The sequence below is a fragment of the Lithobates pipiens genome, unplaced genomic scaffold (assembly GCF_037356315.1).
Source record: "Lithobates pipiens isolate NorthernLeopardFrog02 unplaced genomic scaffold, aLitPip1_a1.2 Scaffold_22, whole genome shotgun sequence".
Taxonomy (NCBI): domain Eukaryota; kingdom Metazoa; phylum Chordata; class Amphibia; order Anura; family Ranidae; genus Lithobates; species Lithobates pipiens.
Genome location: NW_027507784.1, coordinates 38748473 through 38762407, shown reverse-complemented (window position 1 = coordinate 38762407; position 13935 = coordinate 38748473). Strand labels below are relative to the sequence as shown.

At 44.2% G+C, this 13935-nt stretch overlaps 1 protein-coding gene across 2 annotated transcripts in view; it reads left to right on the top strand.

Moving 5' to 3' along the window:
- The window catches only part of PRRT2 (proline rich transmembrane protein 2), a 59325-nt gene that overhangs the window by 31230 nt on the left and 14160 nt on the right, over positions 1-13935 (top strand). The window contains exon 4 of one of the 2 annotated variants that reach the window (XM_077447381.1): positions 4681-4737. The exons of the other annotated variant lie outside the window; for it this stretch is intronic. Within the exon in view, the coding sequence (XP_077303507.1) occupies positions 4681-4697 (17 nt within the window). The 3' untranslated portion in view covers positions 4698-4737. The remainder of the gene's footprint in view (positions 1-4680; positions 4738-13935) is intronic. 2 annotated transcript variants of the gene reach the window in all.

Sequence of the window (13935 nt, the reverse complement as noted above, 5' to 3'; positions counted from 1 at the left end):
AATTGCACACCACTTTTTCTTTTTTGTTTCTTTTTTTGTACTAGAGGGATGGGAAAGATTGGGCTGTAATGGTTTAAATATGTATTGCTGGGGCTAGTCTGGTATTGTTTGCTTTTCATTTATGAATGTGGGTTGTTTTGTTATGGTTGGTGAAAATGTTTTTTTTCATAAAAATTTAAATGTGGATAAAAAAAAAAAAAGAAAAAAAAAAGAGGCTTATGGCCGGTTCACACCATAGAAACGCAGACCGGATGCGTTCTGGCATGTGCGTTTTTGACACATTTTTAACCACTTGTCTACTGGGCACTTTCACCCCCCTTCCTGCCCAGGCCAATTTTTTGCATTCAGCGCTTTCACACTTTGAATGACAATTGCGCAGTCATATAACACTGTACCCATATGACATTTTTTATCATTTATTTTCACACAAATAAAAGCTTTCTCTTGGTGGTATTTAATCACTGCTGTTTTTTTTTTTTTTTTTTTGATAAATAAATTAAAAAAAGATTGAATTTAAAAAAAAGTTTTATTATAAAATTTTGCAAACAGGTAATTTTTCTCCTTCACACATGTGCGCTGATAAGGCAGTACTTATGGGCACAGATGAGGCGGCACTGATAGGTGGAACTGATGGGCTCTGATAGGCGGCACTTAGGGGCGTAACTAGAAATCATAGGGCCCCATAGCAAAATGTTGTATGCCCCCCCCCCCCCCACAAAAAATGTTGGGGCTTAAATAGTGGGCGTGGCTCAAAGGTGGTGTGGTTCGAGTCTGAAATGAATGAGGGGTGGAGGAAGGAAGGAAAGAAAGAAAGAAAGAAAGAAAGAAAGAAAGAAAGAAAGAAAGAAAGAAAGAAAGAAAGTTAGGGAGGGAAGGAGAGAGAAGGAAAGAGAGGGATGGAGGGACAACAGGCCCATATCCTACACCACAATAGCAATATATGTATTCCAGAAAGTTTACCAACAGATAACAGATCAACAGATAAAGATACTCAAAACACCTGGGGTTAGTGCTTTAATCATCACGGTACCAAGGTTGTTATGGTGTCAGGATGATTAAAGCACATTATTTCTATTATTACTTTGTAATATAAAATGGAATAGTTCAACTCACCATAATGCAGAATCAGTGGGAGCCCCGAGTGTGTCACCTGCCATGTCGCCTGCCACCAGATGCCATCAGGTGTCCCCAGCAGAGTCCATCCTTATATCAGGCATTCCCAGTAGAGTCCCTCCTTACATCAGGTGCCCCCAGTAGAGTCCCTCCTTACATCAGATGCCCCCAGTAGAGTCCCTGATTACAACTCAACCCCCTCCATCTGTACAGGCCCCCTCCAGGAGTACAGACCCCAGGACAATTCAACCCCCCAGCAGTACAGACCCCCCCAGGACAATTCACCCCTCCAGGAGTACAGACCCCCAGGACAATTTACTCCCCCCCTGGAGTACAGAACCCCCAGGACAATTCACCCCCCAGGAGTACAGACCCCCCAGGACAATTTACCCCCCAGGAGTACAGACCCCCAGGACAATTCACCCCCCAAGAGTACAGACCCCCCAGGACAATTCACCCCAGGAGTACAGACCCCCCAGGACAATTCACCCCATGAGTACAGACCCCCCCCAGGAGTAAAGACCCCCATGAGTACAGACCTAGAGACCCCCCAGGACAATTCACCCCCCAGGAGTACAGAACCCATCGGACAATTCACCCCCCCCAAGTGTACAGACCCCCCCAGGCGAATTCACCCCCCCCCAGGACAATTCACCCCCCCCAAGAGTACAGACCCCCCAGGAGAATTCATCCCCCCAGGACAATTCACCCCCCAGTAGTACAGACCCCCCCAGGAAAATTCACCTCCCCCCCCAGGAGTACAGACCACCCTCAGGAGAATTCACCACCCCCCAAGAGTACAGACCCCCAGGACAATTAACCCCTCCCAGGAGTACCATCCCCCCCATTCATGCACCTGGGCTTGCAGCCGCCCGGAGAGTTACTTGCTCAGACTGTCACTGACTCTCTGGGCGGCACAATGTGATAGGAGGCAGCCAGTGAGAGAGACAGCTGAGTCTCATTTAGACAGTATGCATTCCTCATCCTCCTCGTGCCCCACTCGGCTGCGGCCCCCATAGCACCCTCGTGGGTCGCTATGGCAGTAGTTTCGCCACTGGCGGCACTGAAGGGCACTGATAGGTGGCACTGACATGCAGTACTGATAGGTGACACTGATGAGCACTGGTAGGCGGCACTGATGGGCACTGATTAGCAGCACTGATGGTGACACTGATGAGGAAGCACTGTTGGGCACTGATTGGTAGCATCGATAAGCACTGATTTGTGGAGCTGGTGGGCACTGATTAGCAGCAATGATGAGCACTTTTAGGACTTCTCTCTTCACGTTGTCAGCATGAGGAAAGAAAAAGCAGATAACCGGCTTGTGTTTACTTCCGTGATCAGTTGTCATTGGATACAGCTGATTACGTGGTAAAGGGTGGCTGTGATTGGCTATTTTCCCCCATCTGTGATCAGCAGAGTCCGAAGTACTTTCTAGTGCGTTTTTTGTGCATTTAGGTTTGTTCCGGTGTGTTTTAGATGCGTTTTACCGTGTTCCAGTACAGTTCAGTACAGAAAAAATACAGCATGCTCTACTTTTTTTTTTCTGGAACTGGGACGCACTGGAACTGACTGTACTGGTGTGAACTATGCCTTTGGAAAACATATAACCTACCTTTGATAGAGAAAAAAGCCCACACTGGACTGCATGCGGTGTGAACTGGCCCATAACCCTTTATTTTATCAGAAAACTAAAATGAAACAAAAAAAAATGTTTTGTTGGTGTCACCTTTCCCTCTATTAGGTGCATTTTCAGTACAGATTTTATGTGTTTTTTTCCCTTTCACTGGATCACCTGCAGCTTAAGGGCTCTGAGGATGCAAGGATTTATTTATCAAAGGCGGTGTTGATAATCATAGTGTTACCCGCCACTTTCTAGAGGCCCACAGAAAGTCCACTTCTGGTTTGCAAGTATGGATATTTGAGGCCATCCATAGCTAGTCAGGTTGAAAAAAAGACACAGGTCCATCTAGGTCAACCTATAAAAGGGAAAAAGAAAAAGGAAAAAAAGAATATATATATATATATATATATATATATATATATATATATATATATATATATATACACACAATCCTATTCCCACAGCTGATCCAGAGGAAGGCAAAAAAAATGAGCCCATCAAAATTATTACCATCCTTTACCACTTTAAGACCAGGCCTTTTTCTGACATTTGTTGTTTACAAGTAAAAATCTGTATTTTTTTTTCCTAGAAAATAACTTAGAAGCCCCAAAAATTATATATATATTTTTATTTTAGCAGAGACCCTAGAGAATAAAATGGCGGTAGTTGCAATATTTTATGTCACACTGTATTTGCGCAGCCGTCTTTCAAATGCAATTTTTTTTTTTTAAATATAGTTTAATGATAAAAAAAACAAAAAAACAGTAAAGTTAGACAAATTTTTTGCATAATGTGATAGATGATGTTGCGCCAAGTAAATAGATACCAAACATGTCATGCTTTAAAATTGTGCACGCTCATGGAATGGCAAAAAACTATGGTACTCCATAGGGGACACTTTACTTTTTTTTTTACAGGTTACCAGTTTAGAGTTACAGAAGAAGTTCTAGCACTAGAATTATTGCTCTCGCTCAAATGATAGTGGCGATACCTCACATGTGTGATTTGAACACAGTTTACATCTGCGACCGTGACTTATGTAGGTCTTCGCTTCTGCGCACGAGCTCGGAGGGATGGGGCGCTTTAAATATTTTTTTTTTTTCTTATTTATTTTTTATTTTACACTGTCCCTAATTAATTTATTCCTTTCTTTTTTTGTAATAGAAATTAGCATGGTCAAAAAAGACCCCAGAACTCTCATTTACCTTTAAAAACAAAAACAAAAATTAAACAGGAAGTGACGTCAGACGTCGCTGTGGTCCTCCAAGGGCATAGATCTGAGTGGGGGCTATCTTGCCCTCACTTGGCTTCCTGCCTAGCCAATCAGCCACACCGGATAAGATTCCAAGCTTACCGACGGCTCAGGTAAGCTCAGGAAACCTCCGGGGAAGCGCCGGGAGGGGGCACCCTTCCCAACGCCTATAAAAGTGATCCTGTGGCGAATATATTATTTTATATATATTTATATTTATATATATATATATATATATATATATATATATATATATATATATATATATATATATATATATATATATATATATATATATATATATATATATATATATATATATATATATATATATATATATATACATATATATATATATATATATATATATACATATATATATATATATATATATATATATATATATATAAAAAAATATATATATATATATATATATATATATATATATATATATATATATATAATATATATATATAATATATATATATAATATATTGGGGGGGGGGGGTTATGGCAGCTAGCTGCAGCCATATCCCCGTTATTTAACTGTAAAGTCATGACGTACATTTACAGTCAGGCGGTCGGCGAGTATACCATCTATCTAAGTTTTATTTTGTTTCTATTTTTATGTTTTTTTTTAACATATATTTTTATGAGTTATAATACTAATCTTATTTCATATTATTCTCAGGATTTGTTTGGTTATGACTTATCGGGGGGTGGTTCTGGTTCTTTCCGGTCTCCTACTGTAAGTACAGTTGATGCATAAAATAAAGAATAGTGAACCCGTTGGTCATTTGTCTTGTCTCTTCAGCAGCTCTCACTCCATTCGTCATTATTACACTAATATTTCTTGGGTCTTCTTTCTTTTTATGTTCTCTCTTTTGTGTTTTTTTTTTTGTTTTTTGTTTTTTACGTGCATCATACATTGTATATATAATCATATACAAATGTTTTTAATTGTATACTGTATATGGTTTTTTTATTGCATAATCCTCTAACAGTTCTGATATGGCATGTATTATGACATTCTCATCCTCTATTGATCCTGATCAGGGCTGGTGCAAGGATTTTTGACACCCCAGGCAAAACCTCATTTTGACACCCCCTGGCTCCGCCCCTGAATCCACCCCCTTTGCCTGAGCATCAGTGTGGCAGGAGTTGGTGATGTATCGAATAGTGTCCCCCATCAGATAGTGTCCGCCCTGTAGTGCGCTTGTTCAGTACGGAGGACAAGGAGATTCCGAAAGTCTCCGAAGATGAACGGTGCCTGCGCCGTGAGTCCAGGTTGAAGCCCCACCATCCAAGTGGACATAGAGTTAGAATAAAAAATAGCCGAGTGAAGCGAGACCGTGCCCGAAGTGTGGCCAGCGAACCGAGCCCGCGAGGGGCCCTGGGATGGTGGGGCTTGCACCTGGACTCAGTGCGCAGGCGCCGTTCTTCTTCGGAGACTTTCCATAGTAGAGAGCACCGATCATACAGGCACGCAGGGGATGTTTGCTTCCGTTCCATCAGGACATGTCTCCCAGTGCTTCGCCTCTATACTGAAACTACAGAGCGGCTGCCTGAGTAACATGCAGCAGAGGCATCCCCTGCATTTCTAATACAGCACTGAAAACATACATAGAGCGGAGACGGAGAGTAGGGAAACCAGAGGCAGTGCACCCTAGGCGGCCGCCTAGTTTCCCTAGTGGTAGCACAGGTCCTGATCCTGATTTAAGACAAGTATTTGGCGCAAATCAAAGATATTAGGTTCCCACTTGAAAAAAAGGAGTCTATAAGGTTACATATGGTGAGTGCAGGGAATGCACTACTTTGTCCAGACCAAAAAAAGGAGGGAATAAATGTTCTTTAGTTCATGGAGAGGGGGAGGGGAAAAGGGATGGGGAGGGGGGGGATGGATCCGCATGCAGGGCTGCCACCTTAAAAGAGCTGAAACTTGACCTCCTGGATTGCTGTAGATAAAGGAGAAAAAGGAGAGAAAGGGGCGCCTCTGGGTGCAGATTTTTTTAAAAGGTTTTATTTTTCAGTGTAAAAAACATAAAATTTTGCACTCACATTTAGTAGGCAAAAAGTAAGCATTAAACACCAGGGGTCATCTGGTATATCTGATTTTTGGGACGTCAGCCAGTGGTCCGGTCCACATCTGTCATCTCATCGCGTTGTTCCTGTTCCTCTCACATGCTGTCCACTGCAGGTGTTTTGTATGAAGCAGCCGGCTTGTGGTGGACACGAGATGTGCGGTCTTCAAAACGAGGCTTGCGAGGCAGAGACGACCAGGGCGCGGGGCTGTGACGTCAGCGGGTATGCGACGCGTTTCTTGAGCGTGCGGGTCGAGATTGTCGGACGACCGCGCTCTTTCATCAGGCAGAATCAGCTACGCGATGAGATGACAGATGTGGACCGGACCACTGGCTGACGTCCCAAAAATCAGATATACCAGATGACCCCTGGTGTTTAATGCTTACTTTTTGCCTACTAAATGTGAGTGCAAAATTTTATGTTTTTTACACTGAAATATAAAACCTTTTAAAAAAATCTGCACCCAGAGGCGCCCCTTTCTCTCCTTTTTCTCCTGATCCTGATTTAGTATGCCCTTGATTGTGTAACCTTGGCTACTAAGTAGTTAATTCCTCTGCAAGGAATTGTACTTAGTCCACCCCTTTTATTATGACCAATCAGCTTGAGAAAGGAGCGCGCCCATACAATGGGCAGTGTACCAGGAATGCTCCAAAACGCGTTGTGCAATTTCAGGTTCCTGGCCCCTTCCTGCGGACCTTCGATCATGGCTGTAACCCATCTGCAGACCTCCTCCTGAATCCCGGGACGGCTCCTGGTGGCTCATGATCGTATCGGTGGCTACCTACATCTCAGCCTATTAGACTAGCCTATTTACTACCTACATCCCATCAGTGGCTAGTGTTTAGCCTGCTTTTAATAAATGACTTTTTGATACTTAGAGGCGCTTTTCTTTCTTTGCTTTTCCCATGTTTCTCTCTGTATAGGTTTCCTCTAATCAGTAGGGGGGTTAAACATGCAGGCTCAGCCGGGTCATCTGCAGACATACACACGAATGCTGGGATTACCTGAACCTTCATGTTCATACTCCGAGTCCCAAGGACTCAATAAGGGAGGTGAATGCGTCGCTTCCTGCATGTGTTTATTTCAGGGGACATGAGAGAGGTTACATATTCTGTAATTCAGTTTCTCCCGGCTGGCAACATGCAGGGTGCCTACGTATTATCTCATTCCTGCGTCCATCTGTTTCCCATAGACACAGATAGATTAGCCCAGTAACGCAGTGCCTACTGCCTGTGTGGGTGTGTCTGACTCATCTGCCAGTGTGTGAGTGTCCTATGTGGGTATCTGGAACAGTCAGTTAATATTTGCCAACATGTCACCGATGAATTGACAAGCCGGATGACTTTTATCCTTCCCCATTTCAGTTCTCGCACCTGCAACCCTTATTGACCGGAAAAATCTTCACATTTCCGCTATGGGCCTGCTTATTTGGTGATAACATTGTCATGATCCAAAGAGTAACTCCACTTTTTGCAGAGAAAAAAGCAATCCCCTCTGGGTTATCTATGTACATTGCAGGGATTTTAACAAAACCTTGTGATGCACTTGTTTGTAAAGAGGAAAGTTGCAATGTCTGCAGCCCTATGGCCCCTTTCACATGGGTGTCTCCGCTAAGCAGAATCTGCTTGCTCAGTGGGGGGGGGGGGGGGTTTCTCTACTAATCAGGCAGATAACAGGTCCATGTCCACTCTGCATACAGTCGCGCCCATCTCTATGGGACAATTGTATCGAAAAAGACCGCTTGCCCGTTTCCAGCTAATATAACATAGAGATGGTGCCAGGGGCACCTGGGGAGCGCAAACACATCTGCTCAAAGGCTGTTTTCTGATACAGGAAGGTGTTGAGGCACCTAAGAGAGGTTATACAGTGTCGCAATAGGATGTAGCGGAAAAATTATACTGAGGGGGCTTCATGAGATTCCTGGATCGAGGACCATGAAGTAAAGGCTCGCAATCCAAGGAAGTGACGAACCTGCGGGAATCTGTGCGCTGGCCACCGCGAGAAAATGTGGGGTTGCTCAAGTCCCGGAGGGAACATTGGGTTGTGCAAGAGGGGAAGAAGGGGGAGGAACAGCGACATGAGCCTGCCTGAGTACCGTACTGAGTTCCAAAGTTTTAGGCTATGTGCCATTAAGGGACTGACAGAAGGTGGGTGCATATTAGGCGGAAGCCATAATAGCACTGCAACCGGTACTGAGGTGGAATAAGGAATTTCCAGAAGGACCCAAAGAGGGATGTCCTTCGTAGCCTGGAACGTGGCGAGCAGAGCAATTTGCGCTGCCAGATAGTACTTTGCGATTTTTGGAATGCCTAGTCCACCTCATAATCTATGGGTATACAGAGTAGAGCGGGCGACCCTAGGGCGTTTGTTGGCCTAAAGGAAGGACAGGAGTCTGTTCTGAAGTGAGCGTAGATTGAACGTTGGGACCCCGGAAAGGTAGAGTCCTTCAAAATCTTTGGAAGAATGGTCATCTTGACCGCATGTATGTGGCCGATCCATGATAATGTAGGGAAATGCCAAGAGCACATGAGCTCCGTGATAAGGAAGGGGGTAAAAGTTAGTGGCAAAAGGGGAGGAATAGGAGGGAGTCAGGTTAATTCCCAGATAAGCTTGCCCACCAGTATGGGAAAAACGATTGTAGGTGTAAGGCCATGGAATCTGGGAGGGAAATGTTCAGAGCGATTGTTTTGAGTGGGTTGAGTCTGACCCCGGAAATGGCCGCAAAACGGATTAGGAGGGGCTGCAAATTGGGCGGGGAAATAATCGGGTTGGCGAGAGTCAGGGGGGCATCATCAGCAAATAAATTCACTTTAAAGTATTCACCCGCATACAAAATTCCATTAATGTTGGGGTCTGCTCACCAGGCGTTCGAGGGGAAGAATTAAGAGGACGGGGGACAGGGGGCAACCCTGTCTCGTTCCCCTATGTATAGGGACTGAAAGGGAAAAGCAACCAGAGTAGCGAACCGAGGCTGAGGTGGACGAGTAAAGGGCTGCCAGCCAAGTGAGGATTGAGTCCCCAAACCCCCAACGTTGTAACACGTATCGCAGGTAATCCCATGATAGGGAGTCGAAAGCTTTATAAATGTCAAGCGAGAGGAGAAAACCAGGGATTTTGCGATTTTGGAACCAGAGTAACCAAGTGGACAAAAGAGAGGTTATTTTTAATCAAGTTACAATATGCCACTTACATAGTAAGGTTGAATAAAGACACCAGTCCATCTTAAGTGAGTGTGTACAATTGTCCCTATCCCTGTACATTGTGTCTCCTTAAGATGGTCATCTGTTATTATTATTTTATTTAAGGAATCCATATAGTGCCATCAATTTATGCAGTGCTCCACACATACATCGCACACTCACATTGGTCCCTACCCTCAAAGATCCAAGGTCCCCAACTCACATTCATATACCAGGGCCAATTGATTTTGGACAGAAGCCAATTAACTACCAGTATGTCTTTGGAGTGTGGGAGGAAACTGGGGTACCTGGAGGAAACAGAACATGCAAACTCCAGGCTGGTAGTGTTGTGGTTGGGATTTGAACCAGTGACCCTTTTTACTGCCAGGTGAGAGTGCTACCCACTACACACTGTGCCACCCACTTGTGGCAATTATAAATGCCAAATTATTTTTGTTTTATTTTCTGTATTGTTTTTACAAAAGCGGAGTTACCCTTTAAGGGCTGGTTCACACCAGATGCAGTCCAGTGCGTTTTTCTTCTACATCAAAAATGTATAGACAGTGGGGTTGATTTACTAAAGGCAAACAGACTGTGAAATCTGCAAGTGCAGTAGGCAAAGGCAAACAGCCTAGTAAAGGCGTAGAAGCTTCGCTGACTTCCATTATCCAATCATGTGCAAACAAAAATGCTGTTTTTTGTTTTTAATTTTCCTTGAACCTGACTGGGTATTCTTTACGTCGTGAAGCCTTACCTCATTTACTAAGCTCTGGAGCAACTACACTTTGCAAAGTGCACATTCTACTTGCCTTTAGAAAATCAACCCCAGTGTTTAACATGGATTCCAATGGCCCTAGTTCACACCAGTGTAGTGCGTTCCAGTGCAGTCAACAAAAGTAGAACATGTTGCATTTCTATATGGAAAGCATCTGGAACTCAGCAAACTGCGACGGAATGCAAGTCCTCAATTGAGATGAAGGAAAAAATAAGGAGGGGGAAAAAATGCACTGGAAAGCATCAAAAATGCACGAGAACACATCAAAAACACATTAAAAACAGGCATGCAGAAACACATTGGGAACACAGAAATTTTGGTATGAACCAGCCCTTATGCCACACGGTCGGATTTTCTGACGGAAAATGTTTGATAGGAGCTTGTTGTCGGAAATTCTGACCGTGTGTAGGCTCCATCGGACATTTTCCATCGGAATTTCCGACACACAAAATTTGAGATCTGGATCTCAAATTTTCCAACAACAAAATCCGTTGTCGGAAATTCCGATTGTGTGTACACAATTCCGACACACAAAGTTCTGCGCACGCTCGGAATCAAGCAGAAGAGCCGCACTGCCTATTGAACTTCAATTTTCTCGGCTCGCCGTACGTCACCGCGTTCTTGACATTTGGAATTTCCGACAACATTGTGTGACCGTGTGTATGCAAGACAAGTTTGAGCCAACATTCGTCGGAAAAAAATCCCATGGATTTTGTTGTCGGAATATCTGATCCTGTGTACTCGGCATAAGGGTTCGAAGTATTTATTTTCAATGCCATCTACAGACAAAAAATGCATTCCTTTCCATTTAGAGCACAATGTTAGTTTTAAAACAAGTACCACTGTAGGTAAAAAGTATCAGTCATACAACTTATTCCATAATGTGGCTCATTTTTAATGACAGTACAATTGTGATTCTAGTTCAAAACATGGAACACGGTGACGTTATTTACTAAGGAAGGTTTTGTTTTTTGGAGCATTTTTTTTAATCTAACTCTAATGCCCCGTACACGTAGTTGGACTTTCCGACGGAAAATGTGCGATCGGATCTTGTTGTCGGAAAATACGATCGCGTGTGGGCTCCATCTGACTTTTTCCGTCGGAATCTCTGACACACAAAGTTTGAGAGCTGGATCTCAAATTTTCCAACAACAAAATCCGTTGTCGGAAATTCCGATCGTGTGTACACAATTCCGACACACAAAGTTCTGCGCACGCTCGTAATCAAGCAGAAGAGCCGCACTGCCTATTGAACTTTAATTTTCTCGGCTCGCCGTACGTCACCGCGTTCTTGACGTTTGGAATTTCCGACAACATTGTGTGACCGTGTGTATGCAAGACAAGTTTGAGCCAACATCCGTCGGAAAAAAATCCCATGGATTTTGTTGTCGGAATATCTGATCCTGTGTACTCGGCATAAGGGTTCGAAGTATTTATTTTCAATGCCATCTACAGACATTTAGAGCACAATGTTAGTTTTAAAACAAGTACCACTGTAGGTAAAATGTATCAGTCATACAACTTATTCCATAATGTGGCTCATTTTTAATGACAGTACAATTGTGATTCTAGTTCAAAACATGGAACACGGTGACATTATTTACTAAGGAAATAAAGGTTTTGTTTTTTGGAACATTTTTTTTTATCCAACTCTAATGCTTGGACTTTCCGATGGAAAATGTGCGATCGGATCTTGTTGTCGGAAAATACAATCGCGTGTGGGCTCCATCTGACTTTTTCCGTCTGAATCTCTGACACACAAAGTTTGAGAGCTGGATCTAAAATTTTCCGACAACAAAATCCGATCGTTTAAATTTCCGATTGTGCATAGACAATTCCGACGGACAAAGTGCCGCGCATGCTCAGAATAAATTACAAGACAAAATCTATTGGCTACTGCCCTCTTTATAGTCCCGTCGTAACGTGTTGTACGTCACCGCGTTCTGAACGATCGGATTTTCCGTCAACTTTGTGCGACCGTGTGTATGCAAGACAAGTTTGGGCCAAAATCCCTCGAAAAAATCAGACGATTTTTGTCTTCGGAATGTCCGACCGTGTGTATGGGGCATTAGACAAAAAAAAAAGTTAACAAAGACAAAATACGAGGTGTGTCTAAAATGTTTGGTGATTTGTATCAGAAAACAAACAAAACAGAAGTTACAAACAAATTACTTTTATTGGCCTTTAAAATAAATCGCCATTCTTCACAAAACACTTTTGGCAACATTCATAAAGCTTCTGGAAACTGTCAGCAAAGGCCTCTTTAGGAATCGATTGCAGAACCGCTGTCACACATTCTTGGATTGCCGCCACGTCTGCAAAAACGGGCGTCTTTCATAACGCTCTTCAGGCAGGGAAACAGAGGTGAGGGGAAGACGGTGAACTCCATTCCATCGTTTGCAGCTTGGTTTCCGGATCGAACTGGTAGCACCAGGTCTCATCCCCTGTGATGATGGTTGGCAGAAAGGATGGATCCTGTAGGTAGTGGGATCTTGAGAGGTTTCCACCCGTTCTGCTTTCTGTTTGTCTGTAAGCTTGTGTGGCACAAACCGGGAACAGATCATACCCAAATCTTTGCGGATGATGGTGCGCACCAAGTCCTTGCTAATGCCCAATTCCTCCAACGTCAATTTTAGAGTCAGTCGCTGACCTTTTACCAGCATTTGTTGCACTCGCTTGATCATGTCTGCGGTTCTGCTTATAAATTGGCCGACCCGAATGTGGCTCATCCTCAGTCGTTTTCCTTTCCCATTTTGTAGCAGAACTTGATGTTCACCTACCCACCTTGAGCCCACCTCTCACACTGACTATGTTCTTCTGCCCACAGCAGGTTCATCCTGACGGTCACGTGTACTCCATGCTAGGTGGTGCTTCTCGACGTGTCTCTGGATAGCCATGTGCATGCGTGTGCACCTGCTCCATGTTGCCGTTGAGATATCGGACCATTCACCAAACTTCTTAGACACGCTTCTTATAGCATTAAAAAAAAAAAACTGTAGAAAAATAATAGGTAAATGGAGGAAGGAGTAAATGAGGGTTAAGTAAGGGCTAATTAGTGGTTAGGCCTAGGCGAGAATGAAGTCTGCCCCAACTAGGGTTGCTACCTCATCCCTTTAAACCCGAACACATATTAATTACACAGGTTCTGTGGATGATGGTGGTAATTGGTGGTAGGTGGTAATCAGGGGCGTAACTATAGGGGGTGCAGCAGTCGCGACCGCAACTGGGCCCTGTGATGCAGGGGGCCCATGCAGCCCCCTCTACATATGGCTGGCAGCAGCATAGGCAGCTAGCACACACTATTACATACCCCCTCCATATCCCCCTGGGGACAGGGACCCCCAGCTCCCCTGGGGACAGGGACCCCTTCTCACCTGGGGGCAGTAACTTCATCTGCCCTGGAGAAAAGGACCTCATCTCTTCTGGGGACGGGGACCCAATCCTGCCTAGGGACAGTCCCCCAATGGGGCACCTAAAAATGTAAAAAAATAAATAAATAAAAACTACCGATACCAGTGGTGGAACTACAGGGCTCACAAAGGTCATACCTGTGACCACCCCCTGGAGTTCCACCGCTGGACTCGGAGGGAAGGGCCCTGGCTGGGGTTCAGGAGGGCCCTTCATGGTTTCTTGCATCGGGGCCCTGAAGGTTCTAGTTACGCCACTGGTGGTAATTAAACTCACTTGGGGCCTTATCTGCATTCAATTAGCCTCGGAAACCCCTGTAATTCATATGTGTTTGGGTTTAAAGGAATGAAGTGGCAACTCTATCCCCAAACCCCTCGGCCCCCCTTCCTGGATTTTGAGCATGTGCCGCAGGGCTTCAGGTCACGACAACTCCTCGTTGCATCTGCTCATACATGAGCTTCCCCGTACATGGGGTTTCTCCGCACATGCTCAAAAGAGATGG